At 54.8% G+C, this 22,076-nt stretch overlaps 1 protein-coding gene across 2 annotated transcripts; it reads right to left on the reverse strand.

Moving 5' to 3' along the window:
• Positions 1 to 874: 874 nt before the first annotated feature.
• Positions 875 to 21,315, reverse strand: CSF1 (colony stimulating factor 1). Of its 2 annotated transcripts, none has more exons than XM_054438187.2 (9): positions 20,798 to 21,315; positions 17,481 to 17,603; positions 16,164 to 16,226; positions 14,403 to 14,573; positions 9,887 to 10,034; positions 7,692 to 8,716; positions 7,053 to 7,105; positions 6,679 to 6,734; positions 875 to 3,017 (listed from the first exon to the last, which is right to left on the reverse strand). In XM_054438187.2, the coding sequence occupies exons 1-8, from the start codon at positions 20,834 to 20,836 to the stop codon at positions 6,692 to 6,694; spliced, it is 1,665 nt and encodes a 554-aa protein (XP_054294162.1). In that variant the 5' UTR covers positions 20,837 to 21,315; the 3' UTR covers positions 875 to 3,017; positions 6,679 to 6,691. The 2 variants fall into 2 exon arrangements, with proteins under 2 accessions (XP_054294162.1, XP_054294152.1); XM_054438177.2 differs by lacking the exon at positions 875 to 3,017 and adding an exon at positions 4,945 to 5,818 and having other exon boundaries at positions 20,798 to 21,242.
• Between the last annotated feature and the right edge of the window lie 761 nt (positions 21,316 to 22,076).

The raw sequence follows: 22,076 nt of genomic DNA on the forward strand, positions 1-22,076 counted from the left end.
TAATTTAAACTTAAATAGCCACCCTACCTGACAGTGCAGCTCTGGATACTTCTTATCCTGGATCACACTGGAATCACCTGAGATGTCTTTTAAAAGTTCTGACACCTGGTGCCTGAGCCTCGCCCCTAAGATTCGATTTTGTTGATCTAGGGTGGGGCTCGGGGATCAGCATTTTTTTTTTAAACCACCCAGGTGATTCTCCCAGAAACCAGTGTTGGGAACCACTAATCCAAAGCTGTCTACCACACCCTCAGGGATGGGGAGGCCCCTCTTGTCATAGCTTTGCCCAGGGTGTATGTTTGGGCCTTCAACTCCTCTGGCCCTGCCTAACACCCCTCTCCCCATGGAAAGCCACACCCTCAGTCTCCTCTCCAGCTCCAGTAGGAAGGTCAAGCCCAAATGAGGGCCCTCACACAGACTCCTGGCTCTCCCCTGGTAACCACACTCACTTCCCAGCCTGGAAAAAGGATTCATTCACCTCAGAGCCTGCAAGGACCTAGCCAGCAACCTCTGCCCTGGTCAGCAAGGCTCAGCAGTCAAGGAGCCTTATCCTTGCAGGCCCCCGGGGCCCTTGGACAGAGCCCAACCAGCCATTTTCCCAGGCTGGGCTAGGCTGGGCAGGAGCAGGGGCCAGTGACCAGGCCTGAGGTTTGGCCACTTTCTGCCCAATATGAGCAGATATGCAGATGAATGTGTTTGGGACAGCAATAATACAGGAGATTTTGGTAACAAGACTGAAACTTGGAGAGAACCTTCCTTCCCTGTGTTTTGTGGAAAAAGGTTCTCTGAGCTGGGGTTCATCCAGCAACTGCTGCCCACCCACCCTGATGTTTGCCACCCACACCCCAAAAGCAACTTTCCCACAACTCACATGGCAGCTTGTGCACTTCTTTTATTATTAAATATATAAGCAGCTTCCTATCTTTTAAATAGATATTTAAATGACTTTATATAAAATAATTCACCACTTCCAAGTATAAAAACAAAATCTCACAGTGCGTGAGCCAATGTCCTCTCTCGATTTCTCAGAGAACAGAAGGGGTTCCTGAGCAGGTAGCCTGGGGGGACACCAGAGGTGGCTCTGGGGCTCCTCCTGCTCTGATGCCACCAAGTGCTCAAAAAGAGCTTCCGCAGTGGGTTGGATTGCTTTTTTGACCTTTAAAATATTATATGTTTAAGGTAGGGGGATGAAGGGGGAATGCCTTTTTTTTGTTTGTTTTTTTTTCTTCCATTTAAAAATATGTGTTTTCTAGCATCAAATATAGAGGCTGTGACTAGAAGGCTAAGCCCCATATGCAAGTTCACTGCCCTTCCCTAAGCTGTCAGCATCAGGACAGGGAAGGTGGGGCCAGCAGACCCTCACTTTCCTGGGCAGGAAGGGAAAGTCACGGGCCCAGCGGCCAGGTAGGGCAGGGTCTCTCAGTGGAGGACAAAGGGCGGCAGGAGAGGAGGCACACAGCAGCACAAAGGAACCCAGGGGCAACTGGCAGCCCTGTCGCTCATTGCCTAGGCCTCAGAGCCACCACCACAGGCTGGCCACGAAGTGGAGGCCCTCCAGGCATTGGGAGCTGAGGCCTGGCTCTCCTGATTGCTCTCCCACCCTGGCTTGCCTGGTTAGAGGTGATGGTACAGGGGATGGGTGAGAGTTGGAGGTCATCACTGCCGACCAAGGTCAGGAGGAAAGAAGGGTGAGAAGTGGATGGGAGCTGGGTACCATGCAGGTAGGGCTGAGATGCAGCCCAGTCCAGGGCTCCTGACAGGGATAACCCGCTCAGCCCCAGGTTCCTGTCGGCAGCAGGGAAAGGACACTGGGCTGGGGTTTGGGAGTGCAGACCCTCCCCCAACCTCAGGGGCATACCTATATTTCAAAGGCCCATCTTCAGTCAGAGCTCGCCCTGCAGCCTGTCTGTGACCTCCCCTCCCTTGCTCTCTCCCACTAGTCCCTTCCCTCTTGGGAATGTCAAAGTGCAAGATGCAGAAACCTGGGCGAACAACACAGCCTAAAGACCGGCTCTGGCTGGTGGCCCAGGAGGTTCTCCCACCCCACTCCACCCCGGGGAGTCAAAGGCCAGGTCAGGAGAAGGTCAGGGCTGAGGGGCTCCCTCAGTCGACTGGTGAGGCCAGCTCAGTGCAGGAGGCTGGGGAGAGGCTGGAGAGTGGAGGACGGACGGATGCTGGCTCATGGATGGACGGGGGCAGGCTGTTCAGCAGGCAGGTACAGTGTTCACAGTGCAATGGCTTCCTTCATAAGGGGAGCCTCTGCTTGGCCTCCTGGAGAAGCTCTGGCGGGTGCTGGAAGGAGGAGGGGCAGAGGCCAGTGCTTGATCCCCCTCTTGGCATCACTGGCAGGTCAGACAGGTCCTGAGGGCAGGGCTGGCCTCCCCTCTGCGCCTGGCAACCAGTACAGGGCACTTAGGTGAGCCGAGGGTGTAGACCCTTCAGGCTGTCAGTGCAGACCAGCAGGTCCAGAGGCCTCTTCCCGTCTCTCAGGCTGCACACCTTTACGGGAAATCAGGCCGACGCCGTCCCGCCCCACGAACTTCAGGCTCCTCTCTCTGGAGACAGGTCCACACCTGTCCAGGCTGGGATCCCTTGGCACCAGGCAGGCCCTCTGGGTGCAGGGTTCTTTCACTCCTCAGCGTCCACCCTGCTTTCCCACAAACCACAGGCCGGTGGGTCCCTGGCCTGGGTTCCAGCATGGAGGGGAGTGAGAGAAGGGTGCAGCCCCTGAGGGAAGAGGGTCCCGAGCCGGGCTCGCCAGCCTTCCTCAAGCACATGGGAGCCTCCAGGGCTCACAATAAATAGTGGCAGCATGGGGAGCATCCTCTGGCCTCTCATTCAGTCAAGGGTCTGCGAGTTGAGACACAGGGGCCCTAGCCTGGCTGCTCTGGTCCAGTCCTGGCAGGCAGGAGCTCTGGTGGGGGGCAGACCACATTCCAGGAGGATGGCCAGGGAAGGGGTGGTGGTGGACGCCCCATAATGTCTCCTCCCACGGAGAGACTGTCCTGTGCGTCCAGCTGTGGGAGAGAAGGAAAGGCTAGTCAGCAGAGTGGGAGTGCGGGGAGGGTCGTTGAGGACATGGATTGGGAGGTGTGGCATTCCTGTGGGCTGCCGGCGGTGCTGCAGGCGGGACTTCCTTTCCTCCCTTCCCTGGCCTTTCCAGACACCACAGAGAGACCAGGCAGCTTTCTCTGGCACCAGCCCAGGCCTCTGGCCAAACTGGCCTCACCTCCTACCTCCTCCTGGGGAATCAGGGCCTCAGTGGAAGATAACAGGGCCCGGGAGAGGTCTGGGCAGGGCTGGGAAGTGGGGTTACTGCTCAAGCAGAGGGCTCTGACGAGGAGCGAAGCGGGCACTTGAATGTCTTTGGACCCCTCCTCAGGCAAGGTCATCTCATTGGCCTTGGTCCAGTGAACAAAGGGTGATTCCTGCTAACACTAGCAAAGAAGAATCTTTCATTTCCACCTCCACAGCATTCATCAGAGGGGCATCACATATGATGTTCAAGACAGTAGGGCAGAGCTAGCTGAACAGGAAGAACTTGGGCCAGAGAGGAAAAGTCTAGAGGCAGTGCCAGGACAAGGAAATTCCCACAGTCGTTTGGCACGCGACCCCTAAGCAACCCAGCCCCTCCTGGATGGGCCGAGGGCCTTGCCTCCAGCATCATCCATGGGAGTCAGGGCCTTGTCCTCTCCCCCTCCACCCCCATCCTTGTCCTCTTGCCCAGCATCCTCAGGACGCTTTGTTCCCAGAACAGAAATCCCCTGGACCCCATCCAACAGTTTGACTTCGGACCTTGTGTGGAGCCTCCCTCCCTAACATCCATAGGCCCTACTGGGTAAGGAGGGAAGATGGAACCACAGCCTCTGGCTCCCTGCCCATTCCCATGCTCTAGAAGGAAAGAAGGGGAACCATAAACTGGACATGAGCCATGCTGGGTACAGCCAGGCCACAGGCCCAGCTAGGGCCCAGGAGGGAAGAAGGACCCAGTGGGTGAGTTCCAGCCTGCTGCCCCATCTCCTAGCTGCTTAGGGCTGAGGTGCTGGTGTCTGCATTTTCTGTGGCTCTGAGTCCCTATCTCAGTCTCTGCCTCTATGTTTCCCTCTCTCACTTCTCAAATCACAGCAGCAGTCACTCTAGGGGCTGGCACTCAATCTCTCCAAGGCCACTGGTGCCTGGCCTGGAGACCACCTCAGGGCTGGACCTGCTGGGCCAAGTGGGGTCTGGATGTAGCCCCTGCCCCGGATTCCCTCTCCAAGTGAAATCTTGAGGGGGAAGAGGAAAGCTTGGGATGGGCCTGAGAATAAGCAAGTGGGGAAAGGAGGGTGGGCGTGAAGAGGGGTGGGACAGAGGGCCAAGACCACGGCGAGGGGTATGGGGACAGGCGACCAATGGGAAGGGTGTTGTGGCACTTAGCCACCAGCAACCAGTTCTGAGAAGGCCTGGGTCACTTCACAGTCTTGCCAGTGCCCCAGCTGACCCACTCACCCATCTTAGCCCACCCCACTGACAAGGTAGGCCCCAGGATTCCGGATAGGTTGTTACTGCTGGCTCTTGTCTAAATAGGTTCCCCTGGTTTTGAGCATTTGCCAAATTCCCTATCTCTCTAGAAGGGGCCCAGACCTGTCACTCCACACATGGTAGAGCCCTGCGGCACTGGCTTGCACTTGGTAAAGGGTGTGACTGGAAACTTGACTGGGTCACCCCAGCTAGTCAGCCAACCAGCCAATTAGTCAGGCAATCAGCTAGTCAGTTGCTCAATGGGCTCCCCAAGCAACAGCTGGTCAGTTAGGCAGTTACCAAGATAGTTGGTTGGTTAGTCATTCACCCAGCCAGCTGGTCAGCCAGTCAGTCAGAGTCAGTCAGTTAGCTGGTTAACTGGTCAGCTAGAGGCTGGTCAGTTAGAGACAGCTGGCCAGGGTCAGTCCATGAGTCAGCCCTGAAGCCAGTCAGTCAACATTTATTGCATGTTTGGCAAATGTGGAGAGGCCCTCTCTTAGTAGAACCCAGGATGGAAAAAGAAACACAAAAAAAGTGGAAGACAGTCCCTGCCCTCAAGGGGCTTACAATCTTAGGGATGTGGAATGTACAATACATATAAAATGAGATTTTTAAAAATATGAAAACAACATCCAAATAAGTGCAAATTGATATACTATTAGCCAAATACAAAAGAGCAGGAGGGGCGTGACTGAAAGGAGCAGTCAGAAGGTTGTGGAGAAGCCAGGAAGGCTTCCTGATGGGCTGGCTGTGGGCTTGGGTGGGAAGGGGAAGAGGTGGGCCAGCTGGGGTTGTGGGGGGCAGGGGTGAGGAACAATAGGGTCACAGCTACATCAACAACATGGGCAAAGACAACAGCAGGCACTCGTCAATGTGCAGGAGGCACAATTGGGAGGGCTACAGGGATGACAGAATTAGGATTTCAAACAACTTCAATAGGTTCAGGTGATGGGCAGAAACCAACAAGGTGGCTTTAACAAAGGTGAATATAAACTGCACTTTGGTTAAAAAAGTTAAGTTGTCCAAGTACAGGGTAGAGATGGTCTGGCTTGACAGAGGTTTATGGGAAATGGAACTAGGGGTTTTAATAGACCACAAGCTCAATATATGACAACAGTATGATGCAGTTGTTAAGAGAAAAACTAATGCAATCTTAATCTGCACAAATAGAAGAATACTGTCCATATCAAGGAAGGTAACAGTCCCACTGTACTCTCTCTGAGCTGGTCAGACAACATCTGGAGTACTGTGTCCGGGGCTGGGCGCCACATTTTCAGAGGGACATTGACAAACGAGTGTGTCCAGGATGGTGAGGGGTCTGAAAACCATATCATATAAGGAACGTTTGAGGGACTTGGCCATACTTAGCTTAGAGAATTCTCAAAGGGGACATGGATACCTGACTTGAAATATCTGAGGGTTTTCATGAGAACAGGAGGGAGGAGCAGTATGGAGGGGGCAGGGAAGCCAGTTTTGCCTCGCATGAGGAAGACGTTTCTCCCAGTCTGACTGGAAGATGGCATGGGCCGTGGCTAGGCAGGGAGCTGGCCTGGATCTGCGAGTGTGTGACAGCCAGCTGGCTGGCTCCCTGTTGGGGACATGGAGAAGGGCAGTCCCTTTGGGGTGGGAACCAGGGCCAAATGACCCCTGAGAGCCCTTCCAAGACTCAGGTTCTATGTCAACATGATCCTAAAAGCAAGGAAGCAGAACTGACCTCAGCTGGGGAGGAGGGTTAACTGGTGGGGGGGTGGTGATCTGGTAAGCAGCTGCTGTCTGAGGGGCTTGGCAGCCAAGCCAAGAATATAGGGCTTGCAGTGGCTGCCACACAGAGCCACTGAAGGTTCTCCAGGAGAGTAAAGACCTTATAAAGGCCACATTTGAAAAAGGGGGGTTTAGTTGCTCTGAGGTCAAAGGTGGCAGCAACACTAGAAGCCCAATGCAGAGGTAATAGTCCCTGGCCTCAGCGGGGGTGAGTGGAATGGAGGGGCAGGAGGATAGCTGAGGATCTGGAAAGGAGAGGGTGGCTGGACCTGGCTGGCGATGTATGGAAAGGGAACTGGAGAGAGGCATGGGAGTCAATGTGGGGGCCTCAGGGGAATTGGTGTCACCAACAGGTGAGCGTGACTGGAAAAGGGTATAGGTAAGTTTTAGGAGTGGAGATCAAAATCAGAATCTTACCTTAGAATTCCCTCTACACTGGCAGTTCCACCTGTCTGTCATCCTGAGTCAGGGGGCTGCAGGCAGAGCACAGGGCTGGCATTAGACATCAGCAGGAGCAGGGGAATAAGGGGACTCCGTAAGTTTACCCCTAAGCCCCAGACATGCTCTAGGCCCTCTCAGATTGAAAAGACCCAGAACTGTCTAACTCTACGGAGAAATCAGGAAAAAGCCCAGATATCTGAGAAAGGACAGAGGCCCTTCTTCTCTCCCCCATCCTGTTCCGCAGCTCCATTTCCTCAGAGCAAGCAGGAGAGCCCCACCACCACGAAGAGGGGAAACAGATCCCAAGCCAGGCCCCCAGTGCCTCCCAGAGCCCCACCTCAAGCTCTCACCTGCCCTCTGGCTGCTCCAAGGGAGAATCCGCTCTCTGAGGCTCTTGACGGCTCTGAGGACAGGAAAGAGCACCTCACTGAGGAGCTGGGGGAGTGTGGGGGGGCAGTGGCCCCATCCCCAGTAAGGGCTGCCCCAGGTATTTATGAGAGAGTTGCAAGAGTCCTCCCAGCTTCTCAAAAGTGCGGATCAGCCAGAGGCCCAAGGGAGATTTGTGAGGTCTCTCTGCTGATGGTGTCCCCTCTCCTCTCCCCACGCCCTTGCAGGCTGTTCCCTATGGGTCCTCCTGCCCCAGGCTCTGCAGAGCTCCCAGTGTACACCCGCCCTGACACGCTCACACAGCATTGCTCTCCTCCTCCAGCTCCCTGCCCGTCTGGATGTCATCCTGCTGTCAGCCCATGAATATTCTCTCCCGCTCCCTTCTGCTCCAGTCCCTTCCCATTGACCTTATAGCTTGAGCCTTCCCAATTCTCCAAGTAATCCTCCATGTCCACCTCTCATCCTCTGTGCTGAGCCAGGCCCTATCTCTCTGTGTCTGAAGAACTCAGGCCGCACCCGAGCTATTCCCCCACCTGCACCCCTGCCAGGCTCTGCCCCTGCCCTAAGGGACGTGCTCTTCTTCCTCATGGGGATCTGCTCACCCGCCGCCTCCACCTGTAGAACAAGAGGCCTCCGACGGCCAGCAAGACCAGGATGACACTGGGCACCAGCAGGTGGAAGACAGACTCCTGGAGCTGCAGGCTGGAGGATCCCTCGGGCTGCCTCTCATGGCCTGTGTCAGTCAAAGGAACGGAGTTAAAACGGGCCAGGGGCCTGGCTGCCCCTTCACTTGCTGGTCCTCCTTCTGGCTCTGAGGGGCTCCTCCGATCCCTGGTACTCCTTCTGCCCTCCAGCTCCCCAAGGGGCAGCACGCTGCCCGAGGAGTGGCTTCTGGAAAGCTGTGGCTGAGCAGAGAGGGTGGAGGGGTTGCTGAGGCCTTGGGGGCGCGGTGATGAGATCCTGGGAAAGCCTGGCTCCGGGGGGTCTCTGAGCAGGGCAGATGGATGGTCTGTCTTCTGGGGGGTGTGATTCCAGTCCTGGCCAGTGGGCCTCACGGGGCCCACCCTGGGCAAGGCGGTACCAGTTACATCTGCCGGCTGTTGGCCCTTTGCTGATTCAGGGAGTGGAGAAGATGCTGAGAGGAAGTTGCTGGGTCTGGCGGGCTCTGTCTGCATGCTGCCCTCTCCTGGCCTGGAGGGGGAAAGCTCTGTCCCTTGGGGTACGGGAATCTCACTGGCCTCTCCAGAGGCTTCTTCTGGGACCCAATTAGTGCCCATTGCAGAGTCGAGAACATCCTCCATCCCGGGGTTGAAGGCCCGGACAGAGGGGCGAGGCTGTGGTGAGCCACCGATGGTGCTGTCCTTGACAACTGGGGTCTCTGGCGGCTCAAGGCTCTGGCAGGTGCTCCTGGGTGGCCGCTGCTTGGCACTGCCTGGATCCACCATGTGCAGGGGCTGCTCACCAGGCAAGAGGGAGCTGCCCTCAGTTCCCTCAGAGTCCTCCCAGGTCAAGCCAGCCACAGGGGCCATGGAGGGGGCGAGGGGCTGATGAGGGGAGACAGAGGCCGGGTCACTGCTAGGGATGGCTTTGGGGTACAGGCAGTTGCAATCAGGCTTGGTCACCACATCTGAAAGAACCACAGAGAGAGGGAGAGAGAAAGATGGGGAGGAGATAGAGTCACTAGCCTCCAGCACAGCTTTCCCAGAGCAGGGTGAGAGGGGAATGTGAGTCTGGGGGGCCCTCATCTCCTAGCTCAGCCCTGGGGCTGAGAAGAGGATGGGACTAGAGTGGGTGCTCATGACACAGGGAAGGTGCCGTATGCAGGGTCTCATGAGCAGTGACAAAGAGCAGGGTTGAGATGCACACACTGGGGGTTGGGGAGAAGGAAGATAAGAGAACAGCCCATGCAGGGGTTCCCACTGGCCACAGGCCAAGCTAGGGGTGAGCAGCAGCCAGGTCAGGAGGTTGAACAGTTGCCTTCCAGACCAATACAAGACAACTTCAAGCCCCAGACACTGGTTTCATGCACAGCCAGGAGCCACACAGCCACAGCGACAGCCACAGCCACAGGCAGGAACAGGCTGGGGCTAGAATGCAGCCAAGGCTTGAGGCCTTGGGATTGAAGCAACGAGACTGGACTTGGCCACTGGCAGGTTGCAGGGCCCTAGACCCTGCCTTGGGAAGCAAGGTTGAATGTAGGAGGGCACGTGTGGCACGAGACGCAGAGATGAGAACACGCAGGGTACACATGTATGCAGCTGAGCCAGCCCTGGGAGTTCCAATGATGCTCAGACTTCAAATCCAGCCTTGTCCCTTGAGGAAACACCCAAGGCATCCTGGGGACTTCTGGAGCCAGGGTATCATGGTGATTCTCAGCAGAGCTCCTGGAGCAAGGGCCCTGACTCCCAGATGGGTGTCAGCTGTCTCCACAGAACCCCCCACACGTTCAGCCAGCCTGCAGAGCCAGTGGGGAAAGCTTCCACACCTACAGGGCTCCCAAGACAGACTCCCATTTCCACTCCCTAATCTCAAGGCACCAGAGTGATCCTTCTTGACGCTGCCACATGCAGACATATGTAGGTGTGCATGCACACACATGTCAGAAAAGACATGTGCCCAGGACCAGAGGTACGTGAAGCCACATATGTACACGGAACAAGCACACTCATGCACACAGGAACACGAGTAGCAGCCAGGCTGCCTCCCCAGGGGTCCCCCCAGCTTCACATCTCACCTCCCAATCCCCATTCCATATGCTACCACCCCCCACACACTTGCTGGCCCCTGCCATGCTTACCTTGGCTGGAGCATTCAGCAAAGCTGTTGTTGCAGTTCTTGCTGAAAATATTCCAGTCCTTGTCAAGGAGATTCTTTGTTTCATTAAAGACATTCTTGACCTTCTCCAGCAACTGGAGAGGTGTCTCATAGAAAGTTCGGATGCAGGCCTGGAAGGAGATCAGGGCCCCCTTTTGTGAGCATGACCATTGGCCCCATGTCTCCATCTTATTTGTCCAATTCCCTTGGCCTTTCTCACATCTGTCTTCTTTTTCCCTTTTGTTTCCTCCCTCCCCTTTCCCCTGGTTTGCAGCAGAATGAGTCCTGAGGTTATGAGATATGTCATTTATTCACAGACCCATTCAACATACGTTTATGTGCCAGACATATGTTAATTACCTGGGAATCATGCAATGAACAAGAGAGAGGTGGTTCCTGGCTGAGTTGGATACCGAGTCCAGCAATCCAGCAGGAACTAAACACATTGTTACAAGTGCAATGAGTCCTATGAATAAGTACTGGGCCATCCAATGGTGTGCAACAAGGGGAACTAAACAAGTGTTCAGGGAGAATTTCCCCAACTAATCAACTAAAAGATGAGCAAGAGAAACCAGGAAAGAGATGGGATTCCAGAGAGCTGTCCAGGCTGCAAGAACAGACTGTACAAAAGACCTGAGGCAAGAAAATGCATGAAAAGCCCAAAGACTAAAAGAAGGCTGGTGTGGCTGCAGCACTACCATCTAGGAGAAGCGTGGCAAGAGATGCAAATGGAGAGAGGTTAGCAAGGGCCAGGTCTTGAGGGCCTCGTGGGCCAAGACCAGAACTTTTAGTTTTGTCCACAGAGCAAAGGGAAAACATCTGAAGGGGTATTAGGCGTGGGCGGTGGCATGGTAAGAGTTGAGTTTGAGAAAAATCATTGAGCTGTGGTGTGGAGAAGGGAACAGGGCAGCCACCAGGCACGTGGGTCCTTTGCTGGCATTGGTGTGTCTTGGAGGGAGGGCTGAGGAGGTCCCAGCCCTGTCTTCTGTGCTGCTCAAGGGGCCCCGGCTTCCTGCACCCACTGGAGCTCTGAGAAGCTGCATCATCCTGGGTCTTCTCCCACCTCTCAAGCTGCTCTTTCTGTCTCCTTACCAAGCTCCCCTTCTCCTCCTGATGTCCAAATGCTGCCATCCCTCAGGGTTCACTCCCGGGCCCACCTCTCCTTTCACACAAGGCCATGCCATGCATGCTCACAGCTTCATCCAGGGCCTAACTGCCACTGAATCACAGATACCAAGTTTTTCCTTCAACTGAGCTTCACAGGGAAGAAACATGGGCTTTTCTAGGCTGTGAAGTCCTTGAAGGCATCGCCACATCCCCCCGGGCCTGTGCACAGTCAGCCCTTAAGAAATGTTTACCAGATAGGCCGGGCGCAGTGGCTCACGCCTGTAATCCCAGCATGTTGGGAGGCTGAGGCAGGCTGATCACGAGGTCAGGAGTTCGAGATCAGCCTGACCAACATGGTAAAACCCTGTCTTTACTAAAAAGATAAAAATTAGCCAGGCATGGAGGCACGTGCCTGTAATCCCAGCTAAAAAGACAAAAATTAGCTGGGCATGGTGGTGTGTGCCTGTAATCCCAGCTACTCGGGAGGTTGAGGCAGGAGAATCACTTGAACCCAGGAGGCAGAGGTTGCAGTGAGCTGAGATGGCACCACTGCACTCCAGCCTGGGAGACAGAGTGAGACTCTGGCAGTTTATTTGGTCACTGCCACCTAGCTGGTGAGTGATGGAGCTGAGCCCAGTCTTTTCATTCATACGTCTATCTGGTAAACATTTTTTTTTTTTTTTTTTTTGAGATGGAGTCTCACTCTCACTCTCCCTCAGGAGCTCCGAATCCCTCCCACTGTCTTCTCCGGAGACTTGCTGGGAGCTAGCTCCTCCAGCTTCAGCCACCGTCTCTCCTGGAGCCTGCCCCTCAGCATTCACACCAGTCTACAGGTGAATATCCAAGGGGGTCATAATCATTAGTGGGATAGCTGCTTAAGATGCAGATTCCTGGGGTCAGTCTTTTATTTATTTATTTATTTTGAGATGGAGTTTCGATCTCGGCTCACTGCAACCTCCGCCACCCTGGTTCAAGCGATTCTACTGCTTCAGCCTCCCGAGTAGCTGGCATTACAGGCATGCGCCACCACCCCCCGCTAATTTTTGTATTTTTAGTAGAGATGGGGTTTCGCCCTGTTGGGCAGGCTGGTCTTGAACTCCTGACCTCAGGTGATCCACCTGTCTTGGCCTCCCAAAGTGCCAGGATTAGAGGCATGAGCCACCGCGCCCAGCCCTGGAGCCACTCTTAAATCCAGTGTGTCAGACTCTCTAGGGGTGTGTCCTAGGAATATGCATTTTCAACACATTCCCCAAGTGATTCTTAGGAATCTTAATGTTGGAAAACCACAGATTTAATACCTCTCTTATTAAAAATGTTTTCCTGGCCAGGCACAGTAACTCACATTTGTAATCCCAGCATTCTGGGAGGCCAAGGCAGACAGATCGCTTGAGCCTGGGAGTTTGAGTGCAGCCTGGGCAACATTGTGAAACCCTATCTCTACAAAAAATAGCTGGGCATAGTGGGGTGTGCCTGTTGTCCCAGCTACTCAGGAGACTGAAGTCAGAGGATCAATTGAGCCTGGGAGGTTGGGGCTGCAGTGAGTCGTGACTGCGCCGCTGAACTTCAGCTTGAGTGACAGAATGAGACCCTGTCTCAAAACAACAACGATAACAAAAACAGAACAAAAAGTCCTCCCTCAATCACACACTCCCTCCAGCTGCATCTCTTTTCCTGCCCCCATTCGGATCCAAGTTCTTCCACAGTGGTGTCTCTACTTCCTCTCTTTGTATTCACCCTGATCCGGCACCTGTGACACGTTGCCAAATCCAATGGACAATTTTAGCCCTCACCTTGCTTGATTTCTCAACCCTCTTTTACGAAGTTCCATCCCTTTTTCCATATTGGAATGCAGTGCCTCAACTCTGCACTCTCCCTCTTTTCCTCCCACCTTCAGGCTGCCCCTTGCCAGGTCCCCCGTCCTCTGCTTGCCCTCCAAATGCTGGGTTCCTGGGCCTGCTTCTCTTCTCACAGTGGCAGTGCTGTCCAGTCCCATGGCTTCACAGATAAGCCGAACCCCCATGCCTCATAGGTCTGTGCATTGCCGGTCACACTCAAGACCCGCACACCTAGCTGCCTGCTCGATGTCTCCACTCACCATTTCATGAGCACCTCACGTCTGCTGTGCCCCAGACTGAACTGTCTTCCCTCAAACCTGCTCTGCCCATGGATCATCCCCATTTCAGCATCATTGGAATATCCAGGTGCTCAAGACAAAAACCATCCTTGGCTTTTTCTTTCCCTCAGCTTCTCACATCCACTGCACGTACCAAGTCTTGTTGATTCTGCCCCCAAATCCACGGGAACATGTCCAGTCCACTTGCCTCCACCTTCACTGTCCCACCCTGGTCCAAGCCACCAATGTGTCTAGCCTGGACTCGCACCTTCTGCTGGTCTCCCAGCCTCCATTCCTGCCCCCTATGGTCTATCCTCCACACAGCAACCAGGTCAGTCTTAAAACATGAGATTAAGCCACATGCCTGTTCATGACGGCTTCCCTCACCCTTAAGACAAAATCCCACATCTCTAAAACCACACGTGATCTGGCTCCTGCCTTCTCTCCTCCCCCTCCTTCACTTCCCATGCTCTGGCCATGCTGATAACCCTTTGGGTCCCTGAATGTGCACTTTCCTGTTTGTTTACCTTAGGGCTTTGTGCATAGCTTTTCCTGTTCCAGAATGTTCTTCTAGCCTTACCGTTTTCAACTCTTACTCATCTTTGGAGCTCAAATCAATATTTGCTTACTCAGAAGCCTTTCTTGTCTCTGCTTCCCCAACTCCATGGAAGTCTGAGTTCCCTGTTGCTCTCCTTGAGCCCTTCAGGTTCTTGTTCCCAGCTCACTCCTCCACCTCCTTCGGCTCGTCTCATCCCTGGTTTACTCTTCTCCAATGCTGTTATTGCCATGCTACATATTGTATATTTTACTTACATATTTTGTTAACTGTCTCACCACCACTACCACCGCCCCCAAATGTAAGTTCCAGGAATGTGGGGATTTTTGTCTGTTTTGATCACAGCTGTTTCCTGGTGTCTAGAACAGTATCTGGTACACAATAGACACACAATAACTGCTTGCTGTTGGAATGAACAGTCCTTATAGTTTGTAATTCTATTTACTGGTGTCATGGTTTGTTTAACAGCTGCCAAGCTCACTTGACTATAAGCTGCATGGGGTGGGACCATGTATTTGTTGCTCATGATGACATCGTCAGGGCCCAGCATGATCCCTCGTGCCTCCTGCGTGGTAAAGGTTTGTGGGATGACAAAGGAAGGAGAGCGAGCAAGCAATGGCGTCAGGCAAGGTGAGCGAATGTACTCTGTGCCTGTGGATGGAGCGGCGCCTCCACAGCCACCCTCTGCTCTCACTCAGTGCTCCAGGCCTCAGGGCTTCCTACCTTGTCATGCTCTTCATAATCCTTGGTGAAGCAGCTCTTCAGCCTCAAAGAGAGTTCCTGCAGCTGCACAATGGCGATGGCATTGGGGGTGTTATCTCTGAAGCGCATGGTGTCCTCCATTATGTCTTGTACCAGGAGAAATGCCTTCTTAAGGTAGCACACCGGATCTTTCTGAAAAACAGGAACCTGGAGCTTATGGCCTGGCCATTGTGGCCTGGGAACCCCCAACCCCAGGCAGATGGACGGTTGCAGCTTGCTCTCCCCCTTCCCCCAGGGGAGGGACTACACCATGGCAGCAACAAGGAGAATGCCGCCCTCAGCTTGCCTGTCTTTCTCTCTTCGGGATCTAGCGCTACTGGAGACTCGGCTAGAGTGAAGGAAATGTGGATTCTGATTAGAGAGTTCTATGGGTTTCTGCAATATGAGGCTTTAATCATGATGGATGTACATAGGGAAGGTGGGCTCCAGGGAACCTTCCCCTGCCTTTCTTTCTGTCTTCCTCTTGGCTTGCTTTCACAAAAATCTTTTACCATATGGCCCCTTCAAATCCTCCAGGACATAGGGGTGCTGAAGACTATCTCATGGTCCAAAGAATAACCTCTGTTTTGTCTCCCTAAAGAGATGGTAGTTGCCTTGAAGACCCACTCTGCTTTAGCTCTCTACCCCCAGCACCTAGTCCAGTAGGTTCCTAGCAAATTCTAGTTCAGGCATGAGTGCTAGAGCAAGCAAGTGAGTGAATAAAATACTGAGGCTATTCTTTGGACCATGAGGTGATCTCCAGTCCTAACAGAGGTGCATATGGGTCAGGTGTGTGGAAGCTCAGAGACAGGGGCAACTTCTGGGTATCAAGGCAGTTTTGCATGAGGCATAAAGATAAATAGATGTGGAATAATGATTGGGGGGCAGGTGGAAAGGCATGACAGTTGTTGGGAAGAGCTTGTGCAAAGATGGGAGGCAGGAAGGAGCAGGGAATGGGGAGGTGGTATACAGGTTTGTGTGGTAGAGAATGGCTAGACCTGGTGTAACCCAGACTAGACAGCCTTGGCTTTCTTCTGGAGTGATGGGGGCCCTGATGTTTTTGGGAGAGGGAGGTAAAGGCAGCAGGTTGGCGTTTCAGAAAATTTCCCCTGGTGGTAAGGTGAGGAGTGAACTAGAAGCAGGGAGACCAGTTAGGAGGCTCTTGAAATTGTCCAAGCAACTGATTGAGGGGTGAAGGTGGGGATGGAGGAGACAGAACCCAGAGATGCTGAGAGGCAGAACCAGCAGCACTTAGTGGCTGGTTGGGTGTGGGGCAAGTCCAGGAAGGGCTGGACTGCCTCCCTGCCTGCTGGTTGGCCTGGTGAAGAGAAGTGACATCCTTAAGCAAAGCATGTGACCTGGAAGAAGTATTGATTTGCCTCAAGCCCTACAGCCAACCTTCCTGGATTCAAATCAGGCCTGTAGCACCTACTAGCTATGCTCTTTTCACCTCTCTGTGGATAATAAACTGTATTTGTGTACCACATAGTGGTACTGTCAGAACTAAATTAGCAAAGTGCTTGGTACCTAGTGAGCGCTTGTTATGTATCAGGCCAGGAGAAGGGAACATCAGGGGACTTGAGCCCTGGATCCTGGCACCCCAGAGTTGAGCACCCATGGATCCTCACACTCTCACCCTTTCCAGCGGTAGGCATTCTGCTGCTTTCATGCTCCCCCCACACAACCCACCCTGGGAGTTGCATGCAGGCTGGTGCACGGATTTTGTAAACAGCCATCACTCACCAACTGTTCCTGGTCTACAAACTCAAAGGTAATTTGGCACGAGGTCTCCATCTGACTGTCAATCTGTAAGAGAGAGCAGGCCAACGATTGCAGGGTAACCTACAGCTCAACTCAGGCTTCAGCCTTCTTCAGAACGGGGACCTTAGCTTCTGAGTGGATTGGGGTTTGAACTTCATCCCTGCCAACCACACGTGGAAAGACAGAGTCAAGTCTAGGAGAATATCAATGCCTTCCAGATGCCCAGGGGAAGGCTGTAGAAGAACAAGAAGTCTCTTCTTTCCTTCTACCACCCCAGGAAATCCGACAAATGCCCGTTTGTTTTAAGGAAGAGATGTCTATAGGAGAATATAGGATATAATCTTCCCTGGGAGGTAGTGAGCCCCCTGTCATGGTAGGAATTCAAGCAGAGGCTGGACAAGCTCTGGGGATTGAACACCTGTAGGGGTTGGAGCTGGATGCCCTTAAAGCCCTCTTTAGCCCCAGAGCAGCAGTTCTGGGTTTTAAGCCTCAGAGAATGCTGGGGCTCTTGGTCTACCTTGGATTGCTACAGCAACTACATGCAGGAGAAGTAGTGCTGGGGCAAGAGAGGCGGAAGGCACAGCCTACAGGCCCCAAGCTCAGGGCCCTGGAGCTGGCCTTAGCCAGTGATGCCACACCCTGCCTGGCTGGCCAGAGGGATGGTAAATTCCCACTGAGCAGGACAGCAGCCATGACAGCAACTTGATTCTGCCTGGCTGGACCACGTATGGGCCTGATTAGAATGAGATACAGGCTCCTTCATGGCCCAGATGAGCAGGCCATCCCAGCCTCAGGGTATGGGCAAGAGCCAGGGAAGTGAGTGTGGAAGGCTGGGAGTTAGGCGAGTGCTTCCCCTCCAAATCTGGGTGGGGCTCTGATGCCAGACTGGCGCCACATATGAGAGTCCAGGAGCTAGACGCAACATCTGGACACAGCAGGCCGCCTGGGCTAGCTTCCCAGAGGAGGCATCCCACTGAGGGGCAGCAGACCTCAGAAGCCTTTTCAGAATCAGTGGTTGATGTTCTTGGGCAATCACTAACCCAGGCAAGCAGCTGGAAGCCCACCCCATCCACTGCCTGCAGGGGAGTCAGAGAGGGCTTCAGAGCTGGGGAGACCAGAGGTCCTAACTTTGGGAAGGTTAGTGAAGGGTATCACTGGTAGAGCTAGTGGGAACCACAGGCAATGTCCCGCACTGCCCTATTTTCCTGCCTGCAACTGCTCTCTTTGACCTGCTCCATGGCTCCTGCCTCCATTTCCCCAGTGGGGAGAAGGTAGAATACAGCATGGCCACACACTCACCAGCCGCTGCAGAGACTGCAGGTGTCCACTCCCAATCATGTGGCTACAGTACTCCGACACCTCCTCGGTGATACTCCTGCTCGCCAGGAGACAGACCAACAACAGCAGGGAGCCCAGCCATGTCTGTGACAGAGAGGGTGTCATTTCTCCCCAGGTCTCACTCTCCCCAGTTATCCCCATGCCCTGCTCACAGCAGAAAAACAAAGGCCTCATATCTACAATGCTACAGGCTCTGCCCCTTACCTCCGGATACAGCATCCCTCAAATCCAGCTTTCCCAGGATTTCTAGCAGCCACAGCACAACCTTGTTCTCCCATGAAAACAACCCAGATGTCACCTTCTACAAGAAGCCTTCCCAGATTAAGCCAGCCAAACCTAACTACACATTGAACTAATGCTGACACAGATGGTGTGCCTACCAGTCTAAATTTTAATGACACAGGAAACTCGAGAGCAGGACTTGCATCTACCCATTTTTTTCTGTCTCTGCAACATCAACACTGAGCCAAGCACTTTTTGAACTGCCCTCAAGTTCATGTCCATGCACCGGCTTTCAGATGGCAAGCCAGAGACGGCTCCCCCGGGCCCAGCATTTCCCCCCACCTGGTTCCACGCAGATCTGGCTCTGCCACTGGAAAAACTGTGGGATTAAACTCAGTTTCACTGGAACTCATCCCTTGCCAGAGACATCTTGGAGCCCTGGGTGTGTGTTTCAAAAAGAGCCCAACTGATTAATCAGAGGCACCAGTGCCAGTAATGGGCCATCCCTTGCCTGGCACCTGCCTATTTGAGCACCATCAGGCTTTGCCTCCAGCCAGCTACCTCTTATCATGGCAGGGAAGTTTTCTGAGACCCCTCTTCTCTCCCAGCACCTACCTGGCCCAGTAGCTGCTCAGCCCCAGAGTGATGGGACTGGCTCCTGATGCCCTGTCTTTCCCCTTCCTTCCTCTCTTCCTTCTCTTCACTGAGGTCTCCTCATCCCTACCCCTGGCCCTAGGTCTCTCCTTCCTCAGCCAAAAGCAGACAGACTCTTGGGCTTTCTTTCTCCAGCTTGAGGTCGCCTCCTGAGAGCTCCCAAGCCTCCTGGAGGCTGATGCTCCCAGATTCAGGGAAATGCTGGCAGGGTAGGGTGAGGGTTGACACTATCCTGGACTCTGGGTTTTGCCTCAATAATCCAGATGTTGAGACAAATACTGCAAATAAGTTGCTCACTGGAAAAACACAACGAGGCTATGAAACAGCCCACAACAATGTGCTAATCTGCATATCACCAAAAGCCCAAATGCTTGCGAGCTCTTCTGGGGAGGAGAAGGCAGCTCTGGCTGGGTGACCAGGGAGACTGCAGAGAGCAGGGACCTCAGTGAGGCCTTGAAAGATGGGGAGAAGCTGATGGCAGGAGACGGGTGGGAGGCATGGAAGGAAGAGGCAAAGGATGGTTTAATAGCACTCAGCACAGGGACTGTGAGGGTCCTGGCTGATCTGAGGGAGAGAAAGTGTGGAAGAGGGGGACGGCAGTCACGGGGCCTGGGGGGACTTCAGGCTCTGTTGGGGAGGTTGCCCTGGGTAGGAACAATGGCCCAGGTTCTCAGAAACCTTAGGTTCAGGAATGATTGGAGGAAACTGGGCCACTAGACGGTGTATCTATCCCAGGCTGGCTGCCACTCAAGGTCTGGAGTGAATGGTATGGATGAAAGGGACCGCTCAGGAAGACAACCTCCCTGGAGGAGAGCAAGGTGGGAGCAATGCTTAACCCCAAGGGCTGTCTGGCTTTGGTGATATTTCAGGCATCAGTGTGGGGAAAGTGCAGCCACTACATGAGAGGCTGACTTCGACGGTGGCCAAAGGGGATACCCCTGGACCTGGGGCCTCCATTCTGCCTCAGGAGGATCTGGACAGACAGTGGGGGGTTAACACTCTGGCTTGCATCTGGCTGGGCAGGCTCTCCTCTGACTGCCTCTTCCTCCCACCCCCAGCCCTGGCTTCTGCCTGGGGAGCAGCCCTCAGAAGGAATCTCTGCTGCAGGCTCAGAGATGCTAGGACACCTCAATCCAGCTGTCCAGCCTCCTCTGCCACCTATCCTATTCCATTTCATCTTCCCCCTCAACAAGGCCTCTGGAGAGACCTGGCAGAACCGGGCCCTTGGACTTCCCCTGTCTAAACACAGCCCCCTTGTCTTTCTCTTCTTTCCTCATGGTCTCCCCTTCAGCCCTGAAGCTTTGCTTTCTGCCTATGGCTAACCCTTCTCCCTTCCCCTCTCAACCCTATCTCCTCTCTCTCAGTGGGGCACTTTCTTTCTGTGGACCCACTCTTCCCTTTCTCTCTCACCTCACCTGCAACCCTCTCTCCTCTAACCCCAAATAATTGTCTGCTCTTTTTCCCCCAGGTTTCTCCTCTCATTTTCTTCCAAGACTCCTCAGAAGCAAATCTATTATGAGCCCACTGACTGGTCATGAACAGTGCCACCCTCACTTTCTATGGCTGCATCTGCTACTGCCACAGTTGGGGCAGGGCGTCCCCTATGCAGTCAGGAGCAGACCCTGCCCCTGGACACAGCTCTGCAACACCAATCCCTCTTTGCATTTTCCTCAAGCACTGCAAACCACCATAAACCACCATAAAGCCCAGAATCTCCCCAACCGATGAAACCAGAATTTGCAAGAAAAAGAGATTCTGAGCTAGCCCCAAGCAGCCCCGGGCGGGGGGCTGTTTGCCGGCTGTTGCCGTCCCCCACCCCACCCCCCAAACAGCCACCCAAGTCCTCCGTAGCTCCTGCCTGTGGGCTGGAACAAGCAGTGGCTTGCCCCTCTCCGTCCCTCTGCCAGCAAGTCCCTGGCGTTCTATAAGCTGGTTGACCCCCTGAACTTTCCCTGCCCAGAAGCGCCCACTCCACAGCAGGGCCTTGGAAGCACGTGTGTGGCCGATGAGGAAGGTGCCCACCGGGGAAGGCACACACTCAGCGCACAGCCACTCCGCCCGTGCCTTGGTGGTGGCGGGTAGGGAGAGAGGCAGGGCACCCTGGCTGAGCGGGGGCTCCTGCCGGCAGGTGGCTCAGTGTTCCCCTCGGTGCAATGGGGTGAGCAGCCCTCCGTTTCCCAGGGAAGCCTGGCGGTCCCGGTGCAGCTGCAGGGCCGCCACCGGCCTCCGCCCTGGCGCCAGGGCCCAGTCCTTGCGCAAAGGCGGTTCGTCCGCGGCGGGAACGCCGGGCCAGTACAGCCGGCGCGCCCAGGCTGTCGGCTCCGAGGGGCCGCTCCCGGCCGCCTGGCCGCCGAGCCCCCGCCCCAGCCCGTCCCGGGCCCAGCGCCGCGGCCGCCGCTTACCGTGGGAGGGCAGCGCCCGGCGGCGCCCGGCGCGGTCATACGGGCAGCTGGGTCCCGGCCGGGCGCGTCGGCCGCCCTCGCTCGCTCGCTCGCTCGCTCGCTCGCTGGCTGCTGCGGAGTGGGCGCCCCGGCCGAGGGCCGCGCCGCTGTCCCGGGATGCGGAGAGCGGCTCTGGCGCCGAGAGGACCCAGGCAAACTTTCACTTTCCCCGGGCCGAGCCTCACTGGCCGGCCCTCGGCACAGCCTTTTAAGAGAGGACTTGGGGGCATGTGGTTTATGGGAAATCACCCTGGCCAGGCGCCAGACACACACATACACACACACACACGCACTGACACAGACACACACACTCCAGAGGCCCACTCAGCCGCCTTCCCCCGCCTCCCCTCCCCCACCCGCCGGCCGGCCAGCCCCGCTCGCGCGTCTTCCTAGTCACCCTCTGTCTTCTGCGCTGCACTTCCAAGCCTTCAGCAAACGAGCGCGGGCTCCACCGTGTCCCCACCCTGCCTTCCCCGCGCCCTCTGCGGACCGACCCTTTCCTTCCGCGCTCTCCAGGCTGATGCAGTGCTAGCGCTCTGTGATCGTCCCAAGGGACTTTCCCTCCAGGCCTGAAAATCCCCAAATCTTAGCAGAAAACGGACCGAGAGCAGGGACAAGCACTGGGAAGGGTGGGAAATCCTTTGAAGAGGCCCCCACCCCATTCTCGGAGTGCCGAAAGGAGTCCAGTGTTACTTGCTCCCTCGTGGAGCCTGAGTCAGCAGGTTTGCCGGCGGCCCCCTTCTTCCTCTGCAGCCCCCAAGCAGCCCGCCCAGCTTCAAGTCCCATTCTGGGAGGGAGGCCAGCTACCTGGCCAGGAAGGGAGCAGCTGTGTCCTGTGACAGCAAGCTGGGGGGCTCTACCCTGGGTGCCAGCAGACACTTCAAGGCACCTGACCCTTAGATGATGAAAATGCTGGCTGGTACCCATGCTCTCTCCTGGAGGCAAAATCCAACTCAGATTGGAAAGGTCCTGCACCTGGACCCTAGATTTCCCTGGATGTTTTTGGAAATTGCACTTACTGAGGTGATTAATCACGTTTTGTTTCTACATGAGAATGAGTCTAAGTGAGGACTAGTAGGATGAGCCTAAGCCTATTAATTATAATAGGCTTCAGGAGCTTTTTCTGAAACTGCCAACTTCAGGAGCTTTTACTTTCTTCAATTCATTGTGATTCAATTCCTCTGTGAGGTTGCCCATGTCCACCCCCTGGGAAATAAAGGATATGTGGCCTGCTCTTGAA

Source organism: Pongo pygmaeus, chromosome 1 (genome assembly GCF_028885625.2).
Source record: "Pongo pygmaeus isolate AG05252 chromosome 1, NHGRI_mPonPyg2-v2.0_pri, whole genome shotgun sequence".
Taxonomy (NCBI): domain Eukaryota; kingdom Metazoa; phylum Chordata; class Mammalia; order Primates; family Hominidae; genus Pongo; species Pongo pygmaeus.

Coding starts and splice junctions, on each gene's coding strand:
- CSF1 (XM_054438187.2), bottom strand. CDS start 20,836: ATGACCGCGCCGGGCGCCGCCGGGCGCTGCCCTCCCACG. Junction 16,227..17,480: donor TGCAGTCTCTGCAGCGGCTG/GTGAGTGTGTGG, acceptor TCTCTCTTACAG/ATTGACAGTCAGATGGAGAC. Junction 10,035..14,402: donor ATTATGAAGAGCATGACAAG/GTAGGAAGCCCT, acceptor ATCTCCTTCCAG/GCCTGCATCCGAACTTTCTA.